The 22,399-nt window shown below is 67.0% G+C and overlaps 1 protein-coding gene across 2 annotated transcripts in view; it reads left to right on the top strand.

The window, feature by feature from the left end:
• The first annotated feature begins 1,536 nt into the window (after positions 1 to 1,536).
• Positions 1,537 to 22,399, top strand: part of HTRA1 (HtrA serine peptidase 1) — a 35,031-nt gene continuing 14,168 nt past the window's right edge. The window contains exons 1-3 of one of the 2 annotated variants that reach the window (XM_054728972.1): positions 1,537 to 2,151; positions 13,226 to 13,325; positions 14,057 to 14,261. In XM_054728972.1, coding sequence (XP_054584947.1) covers positions 1,668 to 2,151; positions 13,226 to 13,325; positions 14,057 to 14,261 — 789 coding nt within the window. In that variant the 5' untranslated portion in view covers positions 1,537 to 1,667. The remainder of the gene's footprint in view (positions 2,152 to 13,225; positions 13,326 to 14,056; positions 14,262 to 22,399) is intronic. The other variant, XM_054728973.1, reaches the window with a different exon arrangement.

Here is a 22,399-nt window from a genome sequence, read left to right as displayed (position 1 = left end):
CCGTGAAGTGACCCAGATCGGAACCCGGCGCCGACCCGATCCTGTCACCGATCCTGTCACCGACGGAACTGGATCAGGGTCCGCCCAGCTCAGGGCGAGGCTCGGGGGCAGCAGGGACCTCGCTCGGCCAGTGACCGGGTGGAAGGCCCTGCCTGCGGCCATCGGCTTCGGGGCAGAGTTTTGGGGTGTCCCAGCCGGACTCCTCCCCCGGCCTGAGCCGATGGCAGCACCTGCGTCACTGCGTCGCGCCCCCGCCCCCAGCACGGCACCTTCTCCATCCGGGACCGGCTGCGGCCGAGGAGGGACGGCAGGGGTCTGGCCACGTCCCTTCCGATGGACACCGAGTCCCTCCTGCTCAGCACAGGCGAGCAGGGGCCTCTCTGTCCCCCGCACTGGCCCCCAGCTCCACCCCAGCCCCACACTTGCCCTGGGGGTCTCTGCAGCCTGGCCCCACCCCCTGCACCCCCAGTGAGAGCAGAGAAGGAACGGGACGGGGGACACGCACACTTAGTCCTTGTCACCCAGAGGGGTCCCCAGGCCAGCGGCTCAGCAGCACCTGCCGTGAGGGCCCTGCAGCCCGGCCGGCGGGCTCAGTGGTGAGCGCCGACCTAGGAACCGGGAGGTCACAGTTCATTCCCGGTCGGGGCACAGGCCCAGATTGCGGGCTCCATCCCCAGTGGGGGCCGTGCAGGGGGCAGCCGGTCCGTGACTCTCTCTCCTCATGGATGCTCCTCTCCCTCCCTCCCCCTTCCTGTCTGAGGTCCATACAAATCTGTTAAACAGCAGCAGCTCCTGGGTGTGGACATGTTGGGGCGGAGAGATCCAGGCGGGCGCCGGTTCCGTTCCTCTGCGCTCTTCCTGGGACTCGCGTGGGGCTCAGCCCACCGGCCCATGTGGCCTGGGGCCCGGCCTGAGGGCGGCCCAGTTCGGAGACCCTCCTCCAGGTCCCTCTGCCCCTCCCGGTGGCTCACGTCTGTCCCCAAAGATGCACCAAATACCCCAGTGGAAGCGCAAAGGCGAGCCATTTTATTGAAAAACAACAATGTTTATAAATCATCCCGAGGGTGAGACTTCACAGCCCCCCCCGCCCCTAGCTCCGCCCACCGCCGTCCCGAGCGATTCCGCCGGAGGATCGGACCGGGATGTGCCCCAATCCCCGCTCCGGCCGAGCCCCGCTGACGGGGGCCGGGATCCCCGCAGGCCCGGGGCGCCGCCCGCCGCACCGCTGCCCGGGCCCAGGCCGCGGGGCCCCGCTCTGCGCCCCAGCTCGCCGCCACCTCCCGCCCCGCCCCGCCCCGCAGCAGGGCGGGTCCGGCTGGGCCGCCGCAGGGTGCCCTCCGCAGCGTCTCCTTCCAGTTTAAGAGCCGCGAGGGGCGACCCCGCAAAAGGAGAGCGAGCGGGACCCGCAGACCAGGGCACAGCCCCGCGAGGCCCGCCCCGCCCCGCCCCGCCCGGCGCCCGCCTGCCCCCCCCGCGGGCGGTCCCGTCCAGCCCCCGCCCCCGGCCGGCCCCTCTCCGCCCCCGCCCCCCGCCCCGGGCGCCGTGCCCGTCCCGGCGGCTCCTCGCCGCGCACAGGGCCCGGGCCGCGCACTCGCACCTCGCCGTCCCTCGCGGTCCCGCCGGCGCCGCTCTCAGCCTCTCCCGCCGCCGTCGGAGCCGGAGCCGCCATGCAGCCCGCGCGCGCCCCGCCGCTCCCGCCGCTGCCGCTGCTGCTGCTGCTGCTGCTCGCGGCGCCCGTCTGGGCGCAGCTGCCCCGGGCCGGCCGCCCGCCGCCCGCCCCCGCCGGCTGCCCCGAGCGCTGCGAGCCCGAGCGCTGCCCCCGGCCGCCGGGGCCCTGCGAGGCCGGCCGCGTCCGCGACGCCTGCGGCTGCTGCGAGGTGTGCGGCGCGCCCGAGGGCGCCGAGTGCGGCCCGCAGGAGAGCCCGTGCGGCGAGGGGCTGCAGTGCGTGGTGCCCTTCGGGGTGCCCGCCTCGGCCACGGTGCGGCGGCGCGCGCAGCCCGGCCTCTGCGTGTGCGCCAGCGGCGAGCCCGTGTGCGGCAGCGACGCCAACACCTACGCCAACCCGTGCCAGCTGCGCGCCGCCAGCCGCCGCGCCGAGAGCCTGCAGCGGCCGCCCGTCCTCGTCCTGCAGCGCGGCGCCTGCGGCCCAGGTACCTGCCGCCCCCGCCCCCCGCCGGCCCGCCCCCCCGCCGGCCCCGCGGCCCGACGGCACCCCGAGAGGCAGGGGAGCGCGGCGGGCGCCCCCCTCCGTCTGGACCGGCCGTCTGGGTTCCGTGCGCAGGGGGCGCCCCGCGCGCTCGGTCCTGAGTCCGGGTGACAGGGTCCCGCCTGGAGGGCGGCTGCTGGGTGCCCGGGGGGCGCCACCCGGCACCGGGGACCGGTCGGGACAGGCAGGAAGGGGGGACGGGGAGGTGCGCGCCGGTGGGAGGAAGCCGGTTGCTCGGACCTCGAGGGCTCGTGCCTGGCGCTCCTCCCTTCGACCTCTCTGCCCCCCCAAACCCCTTACAATGAGCCCCCCATTCACTGTATCGCGGTCCTGCCGGGACAGCTTCTGCACCTTTTCATCTGGAAGGAGCGTGTCGCCGCCCGGCGCCCAGGTCACCCCGATGCGCTCCGGCCCCGCGGGGGTTACTGCCCGGCGCCCCAGGAGCCGCCCCCCCTCCCGCCCGGCCTCCCGGCCTCCGGCCTCTGGGCCAGGAAATCGGAAGGGGAGGCGATGTGCGGGGCAGAGAGAGTGTCCCGCTCACACATCTTCCTGTCAACAAGCGGGGCTCCTGGAGGGGGGGCAAGGGCAGTCTCTCTCTCTCTCTCTCTCTCTCTCTCTCTCTCTCTCCCTTCCAGAGCGAGGCTTCCCTCCAGACAGAGGAGAGACCGGGTGGAAAGCAATGCGGGTCGTAGGGGACAGACGGGACCTTGGCCTGGCCGTGTCCCCGCTGCGGCCGCGGGCAGTGCAGGGAGGGGGCCGAGGGGCGGGGGGCCGGGCTTGTCTGGGGTTTCTGGGAAGGTAACTGGCAGAGAGGAAGGTGCCAGTGGGTGCCGGAGGACGGGGAGGGTCTCTTCCCCAGGGGGGCCTGGTGCCCACCCTCAGAGCCGTGACCTGCAGGGACCCGATGGGCAGGGAACGCACGCCTGCGGGTGCCTACCCTGTGCCCCGTCCTCGTGCCGGGGTGCCGCGCCTGGGCCCTCAGGAGGACGGGTCTGCGTGCCCATGTGCACGAGGACTGAGGTTGAACTCCTTGCCCGAGGCCACCAGCCTGGATTTGAACCCAGACAGCCTTACGCAGAGCACGCGGGCCCGGAGCTCAGCCCAGAGCGGTGAGGCGCGTCGGGCAGGATGGAGGAAGTTTCCAGAAGGCTGGGAAGTGCATCCGGCCGGAGCAGGCATCAGCCCGAGCAGAACCCTGCTTAGGGTGGTGCAGCGACGGGACATGTGAGGAGGTGGCGGGAGGGACCCAGGCTGCTGGCCAGAGCCCGGGGCGGGCGGAGCGGGCGGGCTGCGCGGTGTGTGCGGATGTTCCGGAACCAGAGCCGCTCACGGGAAGCCTGGCAGGGGACGGGCCTGGCAGGGGACGCGCCGCACACCCGGGCGCGGAGTGAGCTGCTGTGGCCTCGGGGTGAGGTGACGACTTAGGAAGCACATGGCCTGTTTTTGTCAGCGCTGCGCGGCCGTGACTGCTGTGGTCTCGCTGCGCCCGTCCGAGTAACTGGCCCCGTCAGGCACCTGGTTGATGGCCAGGGAGGTGGAGTCCTTTAGCCGCTCAGGCCCGGCAGTGCCACAGTCGGCGTGTGGGGTGGGGAGGCAGGCCCTCTCCCGCCGGCCTGAGGCCGCAGCAGGCTCCCGGGGGCAGGCGAGTGGCCCGCCAGGGAGGTGCCCCGTGGCCTGGAGGGGGAGGAGAGGCAGGGGTGCGGCCTGTGTCCACCCTCCCTCTCCCTGCGAATGTGTGGGGAGCTCCGCGCGCAGTGTGCCTGCCCCCCGTGCGACCGACCGTCCGCCTGCCTGGCTCAGAGGAGGCGCTGGGCATGGCCGACAAACGAAGGAAGGAAGGAAGGAGGAAACAGGTGCCTGAGAGACGCAGCCATCTAGTCGCTCCCTAATGGGAGGTTCGGCTCTCCACCCGTGAGCCGGCTAACACGCTAGGGTAACACGCTAGGCTAACACGCTAACATGCGGCCCTCGGCTTCCCGGAGGTGCCCCCGAGGGCAGGAGCCTGGAGCCAAGGTTTCAACCCGCTGCCGCCGGCCACAGCAGGTCATTGCCGTCACTGAGGAGGTGAGCTGGCCGCTGCTCTGGCTCAGGCTTGGTCGGAGTGTGTGTGTGTGTGTGTGTGGGAGGGGGGGGTGGGGGTTGCGGGGGAGGCCTCTGGAGGAGGAGCCGCATGGGGATGAGGACGGAGCCTCCAAGACACGAGGGCCCAGGGTTTGCGGGATCCTGCGGCGGTTGTCGGGAGTGGAGAGTGAGCACAGGGATGCAGGGCGTGCCGCAGGGAGGTCCCTGGGCTGGCGGGCAGCGTTCGGGAGGCGTGCGGGGTCTCTGGGTGGTGGACTGTGTCGCCCTTCAAAAGAGAGCACGCTGCCCGGCTGGCGTGGCTCCGTGGCTGAGCGGCAACCTATGCACCAGGAGGTCACGGTTGGATCCCCGGTCAGGGCACAGGCCCGGGTTGTGGGCCCCATCCCCAGTGGGGGGCGTGCAGGAGGCAGCCGATCCGTGATTCTCTCTCCTCATGGATGTTTCTCTCTCTCCTTTCCCCTCTGAAGTCAATAAAAACATATTAAAAAAATAACTGCCTCCAGGGAGCGATGGTGGGGGGCCGTGAGCTCACTGTGGTCGTTCGCGATGGCGCAGGCCTGCGGGCCGGGCTCTGCGCCAGCCGGTCGGAGCTGTGGGATCTGGTCGCAGTTCGTGCCGGGGACGGAGCCATCAGACTTTCCAGGAGCTTGTATTCTCAGCGAATGAATAGCTCTGGCGGCTCGATTCGGAGGAGGAATCGGGCTGGGCAGGGCCGAGGGTTCCTGGGAAGGCCGCTGGGGGAGGCGGGGGGACAGCTGAGGACCTGGGGTCACCCGTCCCTCCTGAAGGCCGCTGGCTTCTGGAGAAGCTCGTTTCCTTTCTACAACGGTCGGTGGGTGAAGCCAGGGTCGTCCTGAAGTGCACGTGGCCTGGGGCTTCGCTCCGCGTTGTGGTGGCTGCTGGGGTCCCTGGAGGAGGACAGCGGTGACGCGCCAGCTCCGCGAGCCCGGGGCCCGGGAGTGAGGCCCCTCCTGAGTCGCCACCTGTCCCTGCCCTGCCGCTGGGAAGGGAGAAAGGAAAAAGGAAGAGAAACTGAGATGTGCAGCCATTTCAGTCACTTTCTAAAAATATGTTTTAAAACATGTTTTTATTGATCTCAGAGAGGAAGGGAGAGGGAGATAGAAGCATCAAGGATGAGAGAGAATCACGGATCGGCTGCCTCCTGCACGCCCCCTACAGGGGATGGAGCCCGCAACCCGGGCACGTGCCCTGGCCGGGAATCGAACCGTGACCTCCTGGTTCCCAGGTCGAGGCTCAGCCACGGAGCCACGCCGGCCGGGCCGTGACTTGTCTTGAATGAGGACCTGAGTCTGGGCTGCCTGGGCGTCCCGAACGTCATCCCGTGCGCCTCCCCTGGCGTCCGTGAGGCTCAGGAGACGGCGCGGGAGCCCCGGGACCATGGGAATCAGGCCTGCCTGGCGTCCTCGCGTTGGGAAGTCCCCCCGAGAGGCTTGTCACGCCCCGGGGAAGAGAAGCAGCGAGGGCGGCCACCGATGCGCGAGGAGGTCAGATTCCTGGACAAGTTGTCAAATAAGCATATTTTGTGCAGAGACTTCTCCGCCGAGTCTGGCAGCAGCCGGCCCTCACCCTGCGGCGGTCACGTCCCCCGCCGCATCCTGGTCCCGGGGGCTCGGCTGTGGCTGGACCCGGAGCGTTTCCAAGCGCGAAGAGTGAGTCAGCGCCTTGTGCATCGCCGGCGGCCTCGGGGGCTGGTCGTGACCAGTTGTGCAATCGGGTCTGGAGGCGGCCGCGGCCGTGTGCTGAGCTGGTCTTTTCCTAGGGTTTGGCGCGACCTGCCCGCGCGTTCCCTGTCAGGGGGCCCCAGGACGATGCCAGCAGGTCGTCCAGCAGCTGTCAGCTCGCACCGTGACTAGGGGTGCCCCCTCTTCAGTGCCAGCATTCCGAGGGGCAGGCGCCGCGCGGCAGGGCCGGGGGGAAGGGGGACAGGAGGGCTCTGCCGGTCGGTCGAGGCTGCCCTGGCAGGTGGCTGCCAGCTGCGCGCGGAGGAGGGAGGCTCAGCATTCGGCAGCCACAGGCCTTTCCCTGGCACGGGCTCCGCTGGCCGGGGACCGGAGGGGGCAGGGCTCCGGGCTCCGGGCTCCGGGCTCCGGGCTCCGGGCTCCGCCAGGACAGCCTCGCACAGAACAGAGGCTGAAGAGCTGCCTCCCTTGGGTGCGTCTGGGAGGCGTGCCCGGTGCTGGCTGTGTCATGGGCCTGCCTTGTTCTTCTTTTTTCTTTTTTAATACATTTTTTATTGATTTTTTTTTAGAGAGAGAGGAAGGGAAAGGGATAGAGAGAGAGAAACATCAATTGGCCACCTCCTGCACGCCCCCCACTGGGGATGGAGCCCGCATCCCGGGCTCCTGACCGGGAATCGAACCCTGACCTCCTGGTTCCTAGGTCGACGCTCAACCCCTGAGCCTCTCTCCCATCGCCCTCCTGGACGGGGTGGGGAGCCGTCTCCCCGTGTCCCACTGAGGAAGCAGGTGGAGCTCGGAGAAGCGGCACTGCCCAAGGGCCCAGCAGGAGGAGGCAGGGCCGGGGAGCCCCTGTCTCCGCTCAGACTCCTCCGGGGGCTTCTTTCACTCCAGTGTCACCTGGAGGCTGTGGTTAACCTCCCCTGTCTGGGTGTCCCCGCCGCCTGTCACTGACCCCTGGCTCCGCCCCCTGCTGGCCCCAGGGCAGCCTCCGTCCGGATTCTGGTCTGACTTGGGCGGTTTTCTGGGTTTTCTGGTCGGGGACGCGGGCGCTCTTGGTGAGCGGACCGTGGGAACAGGAAGTGCCGCTGTGCTGGGGGGCCTGTTCCTTAACGGCGATCAGGCCGGTGGCTTCCCAGTGCCCTCAGGCCAACGTGTCCTCGCGCTGTCCTGCCGCGGGGCCTGTCCGTCCCAGGAAGGGGTGTCGAGGTCCCCCAGGTCCGTCAGGAAGCCCTGAGCGGGGTCTCCCGTACGGCAGGGTGTTAGGAAGCCTGGGTCCTGGCCCCCGGGCCTTTGGGGTGAGTTGCTCCTGCTTCCAGCCTCAGTTTCCCCGCCTGCGACATGGGTGATGGCGCTGCCCCAGGCCCCCGGAGGACTGTGGGAGGGCACCTGGGTGTGGAAGTGCTTGGCCAGCCAGGAGCGTGCCGTTCGGGGTGTGTTTCCATTCCCAGGCCCCGCCCCCTGGTGCCGCTGCCTCGCACCCTAATTCTAGAACATTCCCCTCACTCCTGGAAGAGACCCACTCCCGTGAGCAGTCACCCACCCTCCATCTGCCAGCCGGAGGCGACCTCTGACCGCTGTCTGTCTGTCTGTCTGTCTGCCTCGGCTGGACCGCCCGGGCCCAGACCTTTCTGGAGTCCGGACGCGAGGGCCTTGGTAACATCTGGTTTCGGGCTGCGTGACGCTCCGAGGTCCGTGTGTGTGTGTGTGTGTGTGTGTGTGTGTGTGTGTGTGGTAGCAGGTGTGTCGAAAGCCCCGCCCCAAAGGCGCTCTGGCGTCTCAGCGGCCACGGTGACTCCGACTCCGTCTACGGGAGAAAGCGAGTCCGTGATGCGGGAAGCGGGGCTGGACGCGGGGCTGGATGCGGAAAGAGTCTGTCCTGATGGGATTCGCGGTCAGGAAAAGACCAGGAAGCGCCTGTCAGGGGTCTGAGGTCACGCGGCCTCGGGGGAGCGGGAAAGGATGTGGGAGATGGCCGCCTCCCCTCCCCTCGCTGATGGAGATGGAGATGATGGAGACGGAGATGATGGAGATGGAGCCGGAGATGGAGCCGGGGATGGAGCCGGGGATGGAGCCAGAGATGGAGCCGGGCGGGCGGGAGTGGCTCACCCGGGGCTCGGGGCTCGCTTTCCACTTCCTCCCGGAGCCAGAGCCCTGTGCTGGGCGGCCGGGCTGGCCAGATGCTTATCGGGGGAGAGTGAGCTGCGTGTTCGCCACCTGAGCCGCCAGGGCTCCCTGAGGACGGTCAGCCACACGCCGGCCCCAGGGGCCTCCGGGAAAAGCGCGCGGGGAGCGGAGTGGAAACTTCTGACACACCAAGTGGGTCAGCGCAGTGCGGAGGGGCCCACGCCGCGGAGCCCGCTCAGCGTGGCCGCGCACGCAGGCCCGTTCAACGTGCGGCCGAGGAGCCCGAGGGGGAGGCTCAGCTGGGCCCCTTGAGCGCAGGCCGCGGGCCCTGGGGAGGCGCTGGGCCCGGGCGTGGAGGCCGCAGCGGCGCGGGGCCTGTGACTGACAGGCTCATCGGGTGAGACCGACGCCTCGGCCTCGCTGGGTCAGTCTCTGCCTCTGGACTCACCGGCCGGGCTGTTCCCGCACCATCGCCGCCCGGGCCCAGCCCCACAGACACCACTGGCTGGGGCACCTGGGGTGGGAGCGGGGGGCAGGGGGAGCCGGAGCCTGAGGCCTGGCGTAGGCGAGCTTTTCCCACTCCGGGCGTCGGGGAGGCGGCCGGAGGGGGGGCCTGGACGTCCAGGTGCGTGGGCCGGGCCTCCAGGCTCGTCCCTCCCCCTCGATTCACGAAGAGGAGAGAAAGGCCCCCCCCCCCCCCCCCCCCCCCCCCCCCCCCCGGAACCCTCCGACTGTTACTTATTTCTGTGCAGAGGCAGCGAGGTCAGGCGGGAGTCCCGTTCCATGTGGGGCCGTAGGAATAACGACAGGCGGTCCTTGCGACTCCAGTTTATTGGCACGAGACTCGGTCCCTGGGCCTGAGCCCGGGCAGTTTGACACGGAAGCTGCGTCTTTCCTGTCTCCCTGCAGGTGACGCCGCTCCTTCCCGTGCTTTTCTCTGCAGCTGCAGGGACCCAGCTGCCAGGCCCTCCGTGCCCAGGCCCCTCCGTGCCCAGGCCCCTCCGTGCCCAGACCCCTCCGTGCCCAGGCCCCTCTGTGCCCAGACCCCTCCGTGCCCAGACCCCTCCGTGCCCAGGCCCCTCCGTGCCCAGACCCCTCCGTGCCCAGACCCCTCCGTGCCCAGACCCCTCCGTGCCCAGGCCCCTCCGTGCCCAGACCCCTCCGTGCCCAGGCCCCTCCGTGCCCAGGCCCCTCCGTGCCCATGGGAGATGGGCACCTGCCTCCCTGCCTGCGGGCACTCTGTCCGCCCTGGAGGCTGCCCGGGGCCGTGGGCTCGGCCAGCTGCCGGCAGCGTCTCCATCAGCTCTAGACCAGGAGCGATCTTCTCAGTACTTACCTAAACTCTGGTGTTTAGTGTTTGTCTGTTTTTAATCCTCACCCGACGGTATGTTTCCATGGATTTTAGAGAGCGTGTAAGACAGAGGGAGAGACAGAGAGAAACATCGATTGGTTGCTTCCTGCTCGAGTCCTGACCAGAGCCCAGGCCGGGGAGGAGCCTGCAGCCCAGGTACCTGCCTTTGATCGGAATCGAACCCGGGACCCTTCAGTCTGCAGGCCGACACTCTGTCCACTGAGTCAAAATGGCTAGAGTTGTGTTTTATTTTTGTTTTGTTTTTAATATGTTTTTTAAAATTGATTTTAGAGAGAGAGGGAGGGAGAGGGAGGAAGAGAGAGAGAAATATTGATGTGAGAGAGAAACATCGATTGGCTGCGTCCCGTACCCACTCCAACCAGGGATCGAACCCACAAGCGGGGCACGTGCCCTGACCTGGAACTGAAACGGTGACCTTCTGGTGCACCGGCCATGCCCATCCAACCGAGCCCGACCGGCCAGGGCTGCCCTCCAGGTTTTAGACCCAATGAGCTAGGACTGCTGGCAGGGCCGGCATCACGGGGTGCAGCCCGGTGTGGCCCCCGGGCCCCCCGCTCCACCCGCTGCCGGGACCATCGCGGCCCCGTTGTGCGCTGGGCTCTGTGAACTGGGACAGTGCCCCGAAGAGCCGCGGGTTCGGGCCGTCTGCTCTGCAGGCTGATTTGAATTTTGGGAACATGCAGTTCCCGCTGAATAAAGGAGGATTCATCTCTTCCCTCGAACACACTGCGTCCTGTTTCCCAGATCCGCTCTCTCCATCAACGCGGGCGAGAAATTGGGTTGCTCGATTGTTCTTGCCGTGAGCGAGGGTTGGCTTGTTAATCGCAGTCCCGGCCCTGCGCCCTCCGGCCCGGATGTGGGGAGCTGCCCCCCCGCCCCCCCCAGGGGCTGGAGGCTGGGCCGCGACCTGGAAGGGAGGCCCCGGATGCTGAGCGGAGCGCCCGCTGGGCAGCCGGACACACGGTGTCCCCCCTCTGCTCCTCTAATCATGGAGGTGTCTGTGATTCTAATTCTGCCAATAATTTTTTAATTAAAAATACGTTTTTATGGATTTCAGGGAGGAAGGGAGAGGGAGAGAGAGAGATAGAAACATCAGTAATGAGAGAGAATCACGGATCGGCTGCCTCCTGCACGCCCCCCACTGGGGATGGAGCCCACAACCCGGTCTGTGCCCTGACTGGGATTCGAACCCTGACCTCCTGGTTCACAGGTGGACGCTCAGCCACTGAGCCACGCCGCCGGCCTAGACAATAATTGTGGAAACGTATCAACACTGCGTGTGTGTGTGTGTATGTGTATGTGCGTGTGTGTGTGTATGTGTATGTGCGTGAGTGTGTGTGTGTGTGCGCGCGCGCGCATGTGTGTGTGTGTATGTGTGTGTGTGTGTGTGTGTATGTGTATGTGCGTGTGTGTGTTTCCTCCCGTGAGGACGCGTTGAAAGCAGGTGGGAAGTTTCTCTCTGAAGTTCCGGGGCGAGGGCTCCAGGAGGCGACGTGGGCTGGTGCCGGACTCGCCGCGCCTAAAGCGGACAGGGGAGCCGCTCACCGCGTGGGCTGGAGGCCCGCCGATGTCACAGCTCTAAAGTGACGGGCGGTGCTGGCTGCTGCAGGGTCGCCTGTTGTGTGTGAAACCAGCAGCGATGACTTCACTGGTGGGTGGGCAGCTCGGTCTTGGGGTGCCGTGGCTCGCTCCCCCGCGCGTCCTGGCTTCTCAGACTTCTGTGTCCGATGCAGCCGCTCGCCTGCCCCCCGGTTTTCTCCTCCTGAGAACTGTTTCGGGCGCCCTCGCTTCCCTGCTCTCCACGTGCCGTGGACACACAGCGCCTCGCTTTCCGGAAACCCCCGAGCGTTCACCGGGCGCCTGTGGGCCAGTGTTGGGCGTTCTTCCCGCGGCTGACCCTCGGGGAGGAGGCCGTGGACCGGCAGTGGAGGTCAGCGGGGGGTCGCCAGCGTTTCCGAAGGCCGCGGGGCCACGGCCGCTCCCTCCAGTTTGATGGGCAGCCTCGGGAGGTCCCGGAGCAGGGCCCACCCTGAGCCGCGGCTCCGAGAGACACTCGCGTCCTCATCCCGCAACCGCACTCGGAGCCGGTCCCACGGTTTGCGGGCAGGGAGTTTCCCGGGTCCTCCGCGTGACGCCAGGAGGTCACGGTTGCTTTCTTTATTTTTTCTCTTTACATATGTTTTTATTGATGTCAGAGAGGAAGGGAGAGGGAGAGAGAGATAGAAACACCAGTGATGAGAGAGAATCATTGATCGGCTGCCTCCGGCACCCCCCCAACTGGGGATGGAGCCCACAACCCGGGCCTGTGCCCTGACCGGGAATCGAACCCTGACCTCCTGGTTCCTAGGTCGGCGCTCACTCCTGAGCTGCATCACGGAGGCCTGTCTGCTGGGCTCTGTTGACTCACCTGCAGAATTTGGGGAGTCCCGGGCCCCCTCTCAGAGGCCACCTGCTCTTCCCTGGCTGCCGCAGGTTGGGGTCAGAGGGAGAGAGGGGTTAGCTCTCTCGTGGGATGGCGGAGCTGGAACAGACCGTGGCGCTCATGCTGGAGGCAGTTGGCCCATTTTACAGACGGGGCACTGGAGGCCTCCGGCCGACCGAGGATGGAACCGGGGCCTCCCCGCGCCCAGGCCCTGTCCTCCTGCTCCCTGGGCTGCTGCCCCGGGCGGCCAGGCCCGAGCACGCCCTCCGGTGTGTGTGAGAAAGCGGCAGTTCTCCTTCTCGCTGGAAAATCCCCAGGTTTCCTTGCTCTTGTGCCCTCGTTGGAAAGAGGAAGCGAGTTAGCGGTCTCAGCGCAGGGTTCTGGTGATCCTCCGTCTTCGAGGGGCTCAGAGGGCCTTCCCGGGGGCGCTGGTCTGGTTGGGGGAGACCTGCCTGGCCCCTCCCAGGAGCCGGAGCCGAGGACACACCCGCAGGCCTGCTCACAGCCGGGCCTGGGCCTGGTCCCGGGCGGGGAGGAATGGCTCCCCTGATTGATTTCTCTGCTGGAGGACTCGGGGAGACGCACCCCTTAGCACAGCCTCCGGGACCCGGGAGGGCGGCGGGTGCCGAGAGGCCGGAGGAGGTGCTCGGCAGGGGGTGCGCGATGCCCGTTATTGGTTCTCACCGTGAAGGGCGCCGCGTGCCCACGGGGGCGCCATCAGGGAGCCTCCGCTTCCCCGCGCGTAACCTGGGCCGACGCCTGACTGTGCAGCCCCCCAGGCCGGCGGGAACGAGAGGCGAGGGGCACAGGACGGCGGAGAGGAAGGGGGGCTGGGAGGGGGTGCCCGCAGGAGCCTGCCGAGGGCTTGGTCTCGCCTGGAAGTTGCAGGAATTACTCTGCACCTTAGACCGTCTCGCTCGCAGGAGAGCGGCTCCGCTCAGGGGAAGGGGCTCAGCCCGTGGCCCCGAAGGGAGGGCCCCCCTCAGATAAAGGGGCTCAGCCCGTGGCCCCGAAGGGAGGGCCCCCCTCAGATAAAGGGGCTCAGCCCGTGGCCCCGAAGGGAGGTCCCCCCTCAGATAAAGGGACTCAGCCCGTGGCCCCGAAGGGAGGTCCCCCCTCAGATAAAGGGGCTCAGCCCGTGGCCCCGAAGGGAGGTCCCCCCTCAGATAAAGGGACTCAGCCCGTGGCCGGGCCCTCGGCTCGTCGGGTCTCTCACCGACACGACGGCCCGGGAGGCCCTGGTCCCGGAGGCCGTGCGGGTGCTGAGCGGGGTCCCCCGGCCGCAGGTTGACGTGTCTTCCCTCTGCACGGTCCCCAGGGCAGGAAGACCCCAACAGTTTGCGCCATAAATACAACTTCATCGCCGACGTGGTGGAGAAGATCGCCCCGGCCGTGGTCCACATCGAGCTGTTCCGCAAGTAAGAGCCCCCCTCCCCGCCCCCCGTTCCTGCGGCCCGAGCCCCGCCCCCGCCCCGTACCCCGGACCTGCCGCCCCACATCCCTGGCCCTCGGGACGATTCCCGACGGGACGCTCTAAGTGGAATTGGTTTGGTTCATCCTCACCACGGATTTGTAGAGAGAGTGGGGGAGGGGGAAAGACAGAAACCCGTCCATGGTCGCCTCCCGCACGCGCCCTGACCAGGGTCCGGCCAGGGAGGAACCTGCAACCGAGATACGTGCCCTTGACCGGAATCGAACCCAGGACCCTTCGGTCCGCTGGCTGACGCTCTACCCACTGAGCCACACCGGCCAGGGCGAGTGGAATTGTTTGGTTGCGTAAAAGTCGGCCTAAGGTCCTGCCTCCTCCCTCCCTCCCTTCTCCACTCCTCATTGAGGATGTTTTTCTCGTTGATCTTTAGAGAGAGGTGGGAAGGGAGGCAGGAGGGAGAGAGAGACATGGAGACGTGGACGTGGGAGAGACACCTGGGAGGGTTGCCTCCCGCACACACGCACCCCGACGGGCTGGGCGGAGCCCGCCACCCCGGTCGGTCGGTCCGGGCGTCGGACCTGCGGCCCTTGGTGCCGGGGCCGAGGCTCTCACCACCGAGCACGCCGGCAGGACGCACACCTCTACCGCTCCGCGGACCCCAGGTGCGCGGGTGCCGGCGGCGCCTCGGTGCGTGTGGCTCACGGGCGCCCTGGGTTCCAGGCTGCCCTTCTCCAAACGGGAGGTGCCGGTGGCCAGCGGCTCGGGCTTCATCGTGTCGGAGGACGGGCTGATTGTGACCAACGCCCACGTGGTCACCAACAAGCACCGGGTCACGGTGGAGCTGAAGGACGGCGCCACCTACGAGGCCAAGATCAAGGACGTGGACGAGAAGGCCGACATCGCGCTCATCAAGGTCGACCACGAGGTCAGTCTCCCCCCGCAGCCCAGGGCCCGGGCCGGCGACCCCGCCTCACGCCCGGAGAGGCCAGAGGCCCCGAGCGCCCCCGAGAGCCGCGTCCCTGGGTGGAGCCGTCCGATCTGGGCCACGGGCAGCGTGGGGGGGACGCTGAGGGCGGCCCTGGGGGGCGGGGGGGCTTCTGTAACAAGCAGGCGATACGATCAGAGAGGTTTCGGTTTGTTTTTAAAATGCGTGTGTTTATGTATTTTTATTGATTTCAGGGAGGAAGGGAGAGGGAGAGAGAGAAACATCCACGATGAGAGAGAGTCATCGGTCAGCTGCCTCCTGCACGCCCCCCACTGGGGATGCAGCCCACAACCCAGGCCTGTGCCCTGACCTGGACTCGAACCCTGACCTCCTGGTTCCTAGGTTGACGCTCGGCCCTGAGCCACGCCGGCCGGGCGGGTCCGCTGGATGTTAAACAGCCGGCGGGAAGGCTGGGCGCCCGGTTAGAAAGGGGTCCCAGAGGTGGGAGTCTCGCCGACCGGAATAGCGCACCCGCGGCCCCGCACCCGGACTCTCAGCTCCACCGAGCCCATGGGGGCACCAGCCGTGGGGCTCCCCGCAGCCGGGTGCGGCCTGGGTGCTGCCCCCACCGAGCAGCTCCCGCTGGGGACACGTGGGTGGGGCCCCGTCCCTGCTCCCTCCGCTGGGGACGGCTCTCAGGTTTGGAGCCAAGTGGGGTGTTTGCAGGGGGCATCCTGGCCTGTCCAGGCAGGTGGAGAGCCGGCAGGCCAGCTTGGCAGAGCGCTGGGACCTGGCTCCTGCCCCCTGTCTCCCCTCCTGCCCCCTGTCCCCCATTCTGCCCCCTGTCTCCCCTCCTGCCCCCTGTCCCCCTCCTGCCCCCTGTCCCCCTCCTGCCCCCTGTCCCCCCTCCTGCCCCCTGTCCCCCCTCCTGCCCCCTGCCTCCTCCTGCCCCGTCTCCCCTCCTGCCCCCTGTCTCCCCTCCTGCCCACAGTCCCTCCTCCTGCCCCCTGTCCCGCTCCTCCTGCCCCCTGTCCCCCCTCCTGCCCCCTGTCCCCCCTCCTGCCCCCTGTCCCCCCTCCTGCCCCCAGCAGTCAGGTGCTCTACCACTGAGCTGTGCCCACGCTCCGAGGTGAGCTGTGCTCGTAGCTCAGGGAAAAGGGATGGACTCGGAGACGCAAGGGCATTAAATGCAGGCGCTTCCCACGGACGGACGGACGGACGGACGGGCTGCGTGTGTCCTATAGGAGCAGGAGGGAGGAAGGCAGAGTGTCTCCAGCTCCCTCCCTGTCCGTGCTGTGAGGGTGGGTGATTTATTTAGGGGCTGCGGCCACCTTGGCGAGTGCGCCGTTCAGAGCGAGCAGGCGGGGGCGGGGGGGTGGGTGGGAGCTGGCCGCGCTGTCAACCGGCAGGGAGACTCAGAGGAGGCAGGACAGAAGCAGCACCCCCTGGGCCGAGGGGTGCGCTCGGTTCCAAATAGCCCAGGCCTCTCCCCCCTCCCCCCCCCGCCGCCCCGGCCCTTTGCTGACAGATCACCCGGGATGAGGCCGCGCCTCCTCCAGGCCAGGCTGAGCTGTGGGCTCTCACCTGGGCCGCGCCCTCCCTGTGGCTGACTTGGCTGTCACTGCCACTTGTCCTCAGCATCCTCCCGGCCAGCCTTGCCCTCGGGCTGGCTCCTCCCCCCACCCCCACCCGCCGGCCCCCAGGCCCCGCAGACCAAGCAGACCCTCCCCATGGGCTGCCGCTGTCAGGTCCCACTCTCTGGGAGCCGGTTTGCCAGCTTTTCTCCCATTCTTGGAGCTCCCTCCCACCTCCAGCCCTCCCCGCCCCCCCTCCGCGCCCCCCCCCCGTCCCCCCCACCCCTCCCCACTCTGCCCTTGGCCTGAGGTGGCCGGCGGCATTCTGGCCTTGGGCCAAGTGCTCTCCTCTGGCTTCTCCCTGCCGAGTGCTGAGCCGGGAGGACTCGCTGCTGGGTCCCCGCAGCTGGGAGAGGCCCCGGCCCCCCGCGTCAGAGGAGGGTCCCCGCAGGCTCCCCTCGGTCCGGGGCTGTGAGCCCCTTTCCTGGGTGGGGATGGGGCCCAGGAGGGAAGGACGGGCCTGCAAGCGCTTTAACAGGAAGCAGCTGGAGGGCAAACCAGTTCAGCTCAGAGCAAAGTGTTTCCACATGTGCTCGGCGACCACGGCCGTGCGTGCAGACATGTACATCCCGTCCAGGGCCGTGCTTCCTGTGCAGCTGAGGGCGGGGGGGGAGAGAGAGAGAGGGAGGGAGAGAGAGAGAGAGAGAGAGAGTGGGAGGGACAGGGAGAGGGAGGGAGAGAGGGAGGGAGAGGGAGGGAGAGGGAGGGAGAAAGAGAGGGAGAGAGAGAGGGAGAGGGAGAGAGAGAGGGAGAGGGAGAGGGAGAGGGAGAGAGAGAGAGAGGGAGAAGGAGCAGGGAGAGAAAAGAGAGGCATTTGCTTTAGGCCAGAGACCGGGCAGAAATACTGGGGATGTAACGAGAGGATAAGAATGGAGCCGGCCGGCGTGGCTCAGGGGCTGAGCGTGGACCTAGAACCAGGAGGTCAGGGTTTGATTCCTGGTCAGGGCACAGGCCCAGGTTGTGGGCTCCATCCCCAGTGGGGGGCGTGCAGGCGGCAGCCGATCAATGACTCTCTCTCATCATGGATGTTTCTCTCTCTCCCTCTCCCTTCCTGTCTGAAATAAATAAAAAATTTTTTTTTAAAAAAGAGAAGAGGGGAAGGTACTGACAGCTGTTCATTAGCAGACACAGGAGGAAGGCACCCCCCTCCCCCTGACGGCAGGTTCAGAGGGCGTCTGTCTGTCCGCAGCCCTTCACACACTCCCTGTTCTCCCCAGAGACTTCACTCCTGCAGGGCCCTGAGGTCAGCCCTGGAGGTGCCCCTCCCTCTGCCCCTCCCCCCTCTGCTTAGCCACCCCCTGCTCCACGCCCCCCCCCCCCACCCCTCTGGGACAGTCACACCTCACAGTCCGTTACCGCCTCCTCTCACCCAGTTGCTGGCTCAGGCATTGGCTGCCGTAAGCTCATCGCCGCCGCTCACGCCAGGGACACGCCCGTCAGGTGGAAGGAGCCCATGGGAGCCCGCTGCTCGGAGGGAGGGGGGAGGGGGAGGGCACCGGCCCCTGTGGGTTCTCAGATGGGGTGGAGGTGCGCCAGGCCCCCCGCCCCACTTTCCCGCCGACGCCCCAGCCGGCTCTCTGCTCGGGGCTGCCTGGGGGGGGGGGGGGTGGCACCTGGCTGTGCCGTGGTAGCCAGGCCCTGGGCGCCCGTCCCTGCCACCAGCAGCCGGGGGCGGGGGGGAGGGGGGGCATTGGGAAGCAGCCTGTGGCCGCTGTGGGGTTACTCCCCTCACCCCCGGCCCGAGTCAGTCCCGGCCACCTTTGGGCCGGATGCCACCGCCAGACTTGCTTGAAGTGGCAGACGAGGGAGACCTGGGGGCGGGGCTGTGTTCCCTGCGGGGGGGCGGGGGGAGGGGAGGGCTGCGGGGGGGGGGGGGGGGGCGGGGGAGGGGAGCCGGGCTGGGGCAGGGCCCTTCAGGTGCAGGTGCAGGCCCCGGGCACCGCGGCTCCGCTCCTGTGTGTGGGAATCTGCCCCGAGTTCTCCCGGGGGGGAGCCCCCCCCACGATGCCGGGACAGGGAGTGGCGTGACTCACGCGGGCCTCCCGCCCGCGCCCGGGCAGCCTGCGCGTCAGAAGGCGCTGACTAAGCCGCAGCGCGGCCTCAGGGACCCAGATAACACAGGTCCCCTCTGCTCTGCTGGGCTCCCGTCTGCCTCCCACCCTCCTGCAGCCCCGGGGCTGGGCGTGGCCTGCAGGGCACAGCCCCCCTCACCGAGGTCCTCCCCTGCCTGGTCCCCTCCCTGGGTGCTGGGCTCACGCCTCCCCTCTTTCTCTCCCCGACCCCACGGTCCGGGTTCCATCGCCGCATTGGTTTCTACCGTCTTCAGGGCGGGGAATCCATGTTTCCTGAGGCCAGGTCATCGCGATGGCGGGGAGGGGAGGACGGCCCCTCCCGACCGAAGCGCGGCCCTTCGGAATGTGCGCCGTCTCAGCGCCAGCCACCAGGGCCGCCCGCCCTCCTGTGTGCTCTGGCTCCTGTTCAAGAACTTAGTTGATTGAAGGAAATTCTTTGGCTGCGTTTTTCTCTTAATATGGTCCTGCCTCTTCCCCGGGTCCTGCCTCTTCCCCGGGGCACGCGCTCCCAGGGCCCTGGCCCGACGCTGTTATCAGAGGTGCTGGCGGGCGGAGGCCAGGTCTCGGGTCCGAGTTTGCAGGTGGCCCTGGGGAGTGTCTCCCAGCCTCACGGAGGGGCTGGGCGTCGGTGCCACCTGATAGCCTGGTGAGTGAGCAACAGCCCTCACCTGGCCCTCCGTCCGTGTTTGTAAATAAAGTTTTATTGACACACAGGCGTGCAGCAGAGTGGAGTTGCTCGGATGGAGACCTGATGGCCGGGGAGGGAGACGCCGCTGTTGTTTGCTCTTTCTCCCGGGGGATTGAGCCTCTTTGCTGCAGCCGCTGCTTTTGTTTTGTTCGTGAAGCAGAGAGAGAGAGAGAGGGGCCTTCATCTTACCCATTTCTCTGCCAAAACGGGAATTCAAAGATGTTTTGCAAATTATTATCCAGTTTTAAATCCTAGCCCTGCCCGGTTTGGCTCAGCCCGTGGACTGAAGGGTCCCGGGTTTGATTAAGGTCAAGGGCACGTACCTCGGTCAGGGCACGTGCGGGAGGCAACCAGTTGTGTCTCTCTCACATCGATGTTTCTCTCTCTGTGTCTCTCCCACTCCCTTCCACCCTCTCTAAAGTGAGGATTAACCAAAAAAAAAAAAAAAAAAAAAAAAAAATCCTGATGCTCCTCTGAGGCCTGGCCTGTTCGTTCCCTCACGGATTCTCTCAGGATTAACTGAGCATCTGCGTGGCCACAGTGGACGCCGAGCGGCGGCTGCGTGTTGAGCGCTGAGCCGAGTGAGACCACAGCCCTCCCCGGGGGCCTGGGCACTGTCACCTGTCCCCTGTGCTCCCTGAGCCCCGAACCCCAACTTCCCGACGTCAGGGAACCAGGCCGCACCCAGAGCCGGTGACCCTGACCGGGCACCAGGCTCGGTCAATCTCGACCTCTGGGCAAACCCCACTTTTAAGATCCCGATGGATCTGTTGAGACCTGGTTTGTTCATCCTTTTATTTTGTCGCTTTCCCATTCATTGACTTAAAATTTTTTATTATTTTTAAAATATTTGTATTGATTTCAGAGAGGAAGGGAGAGGAAGAGAGAGATAGAAACATCAACGAAGAGAGAGAATCATTGATGGGCTGCCTCCTGCACGCCCCACACTGGGGATGGAGCCTGCAACCCGGGCCTGTGCCCCGACCAGGAATGGAACCCTGACCTCCTGGTTCCTAGGTCGACGCTCAACCCCTGAGCCACGCCGGCCGGGCTGATTTTCGTTTTAAGTAAATATTTGTTGGCCAAGCGCTTTCGTGGCAGCGAAGCCACGATGAAGCCAGCAGGTCCAGGGGGGCCGCGGGGGCTGACGCGGGGAGACAGTCACTCGCGCTGCAGACAGCGGCTCCTCTCGGGCCGCCGCCGGGTAGACACACTCCCTGGCACGGCCCCGACGCTCAGTGGTTGACGCTCTGTGGTCGGAGCAGCATCAGAAACGCTGACGTGTCCCGCCGTGGCTCACAGGCGGCTGAGCAGGGAGGGTGGCGCTGTCCACGGACGGCCGGGGCGGTTCTTTCCTTGTTCATTTGCTCTTTCTCGCTTTTGTATTTTTGGGTAACCACCCTCTGTTCTGCCTTCTCTTTTATAAAAAAAAATATATTTTTATTGATTTCAGAGCGGAAGGGAGAGGGAGAGAAAGACAGAAACATCAGTGATGAGAGAGAATCATTGGCCAGCTGCCTCCTGCATGCCCCACACAGGGGATCGAGCCTGCAGCCCGGGCCTGTGCCCCGACCCGGAATGGAGCCCTGACCTCCTGGTTCAGGGGTCGATGCTCAGCCACTGAGCCACCCCGGCCGGGCAAAAGCTTCTATTTCAGTCCCTGTATTGGCACCTGGTGTGTGCTTCATGAACAAGGCATCCATGTTTTTATTTTGCCCGGAGCCCCGTCCATCATGTGGCTGGTCCCGCCCCCGTGGCTCAGCTCCAGGTGATCTCGCTTCCCCTGGACCACCTGCTCCCACGCGTCTCAGCGCCGACCCGCTCCACGCCTCTGCGCCCGTCTGCTTTTCGGGGCACTGCCTCCTGCTGGGTGTGGGCGAGGGCTGTGCCCCCCACTGCGTGTTTTTTCTAGAAAATGAAAGGTTCTCCTAACTGTTCCCAGAAGGCGCTGACTCACTGCGGGTGGGACGGGGCGGGGGGGGGGGGGCACTGCCAGGGGCTGCCGCCTCCGCCTTTGAAGCCGCCTGGCACTCGGGCCGCCCGGAAGCGGCCCTGGAACGGCGCGGCCGCGGGCGGAGCGCGGCTCCTGCAGACTCAGCAGCACAACATGCCTGTCCCAGGAGCCTCTCCTTTTCCAGGCGAGAAGGGCAGGGACGGGCCGCCCTCGGTCACAGAGAGCGGCCAGTGTGTTCTCCGGTGTCATCGGCTCCGTCTCCCAGCGTCGGGAGGAGGTCGCGGCGTGGCCGGAGGCTGAGCGGGGCGGGCGCTGCCCTCAGGTCCCCCCCCCCCCCCCCCCCGGGAGTGGTAGGAAGGATTGACGAAGGAGGCTGGCGCCGGGTTTGATCTGACCGCTCACTGCTGTCTGCTGAGAGGGCTTTGGGAATGAACCAGGTCTCCGGGAAGGAGCCCTGCCTGTCAGGCCGGAGGCCATGGCCGGCACCGGCCCGGCTGCCTTCTGTCGGAAGTGCTGGGACCGAGGCCCAGAGCAGTCCGAGTGCCCACGGTCAGGGGGCGGGTTAGTACAGGACCAAGGTCAAGTCCAGAGGTGCTGCTGCCCCGGGCAGTGTGCTCCCCGGATGTGAGGAGGCTGGGGTGTCAGTGTGTGTGAGTGCATGTCTCTGTGTGTGCGTGTGCACCTCTGTGTATGTTTGCACGCCTCTGTGCGTGTGCATGTGCCTCTTTGTGAGTGTGTGTGTGTGTGCGTGCATGCCTGTGTGCACGTGTGCCCCTGTGTGAGTGTGCATATGCCTTTGTATGCATGTGTGTGCGCCTCCGTGTGTGCATGTGCGTGCCTCTGCGTGTGCATGTGTGCATGTGTGCATGCCTCCGTGTGTGCGCGTGTGCCTCTGCGTGTGTGTGCATGCCTGTGTACACGTGTATGCCTCTGTGAGTGCATGTGCCTGTGTGCATGTGCCTCTGTGTGGGTGTGCACATCTCTGTGCGTGTGCATGTGCATGTGCAGTGCGTGCCTGTGTGTGCATGTGTGCATGCCTCTGTGTGTCCGCTGTGTGCCTCTGTGTGTGTGTGCATGCATGCCTCCGTGTGTGCCTACTTTGTCTAAGTCTTCATCTGCACCCCCCTTGCTGGTTTTGGGGAGCAGCCGGAAGCAGCCTCAGCTGGGACATCGCTCAGCTCAGCACAGCCTCTTCCCGGGAGATTGCGCAGCCGTGATTCACTCAGTGCGCCCCCCCCCCCCCCCCGCAGAGCCCCGCAGCAGGTGGTGCGCCCAGGCCTGCCTCCCCCACCCCCTGCCCGGGCTCGTCCACCCTGGAGGAGCGCCTGGCCTGGAGGCGGGAACGCTCCCTCCGCCTGGCCTCTCTGTTTTCCTCCGTCCCATCGCCCTGCGGTTCGGCGCCTCTGCCCCCTCACCTGCCTGTGGACGCTCGGGCACCGCGTGGCTGTCTGGCCGCCAGCTGTGCTGAGCACGGGCCATGGACAGCGTGGGCCGTGGGCAGCGTGGGCTGGGACGAGAACACCCGGCATCTCGAAGGCGCAGAGGATTCTAGTCCTGGGGACGCCACCGCCGAGCCGGGGGACCCCCAGGCCCCTAGTGAGGGACCCAGGCCGATGCTCCACCCTCTGTCCCCGGAGGGGCTGGCTGTAAGGGCCGAGGGAATGTCAGAGCCCCAGGCAGGGCCCGCGGGGCCGGGGTTCCCCCGTGGCTCTTGCTGACCTGGCGGAGATGTGGAGGCCCGGCTTTCCTCTGCAGCAGACTTCCCCTCTTGCCCCCACCCCCCTGCCCCC

Source organism: Eptesicus fuscus, chromosome 17 (genome assembly GCF_027574615.1).
Source record: "Eptesicus fuscus isolate TK198812 chromosome 17, DD_ASM_mEF_20220401, whole genome shotgun sequence".
Lineage (NCBI taxonomy): Eukaryota > Metazoa > Chordata > Mammalia > Chiroptera > Vespertilionidae > Eptesicus > Eptesicus fuscus.
Note: the sequence above shows the minus strand (reverse complement) of the source record. Positions and strands in the feature narration are given on the sequence as shown.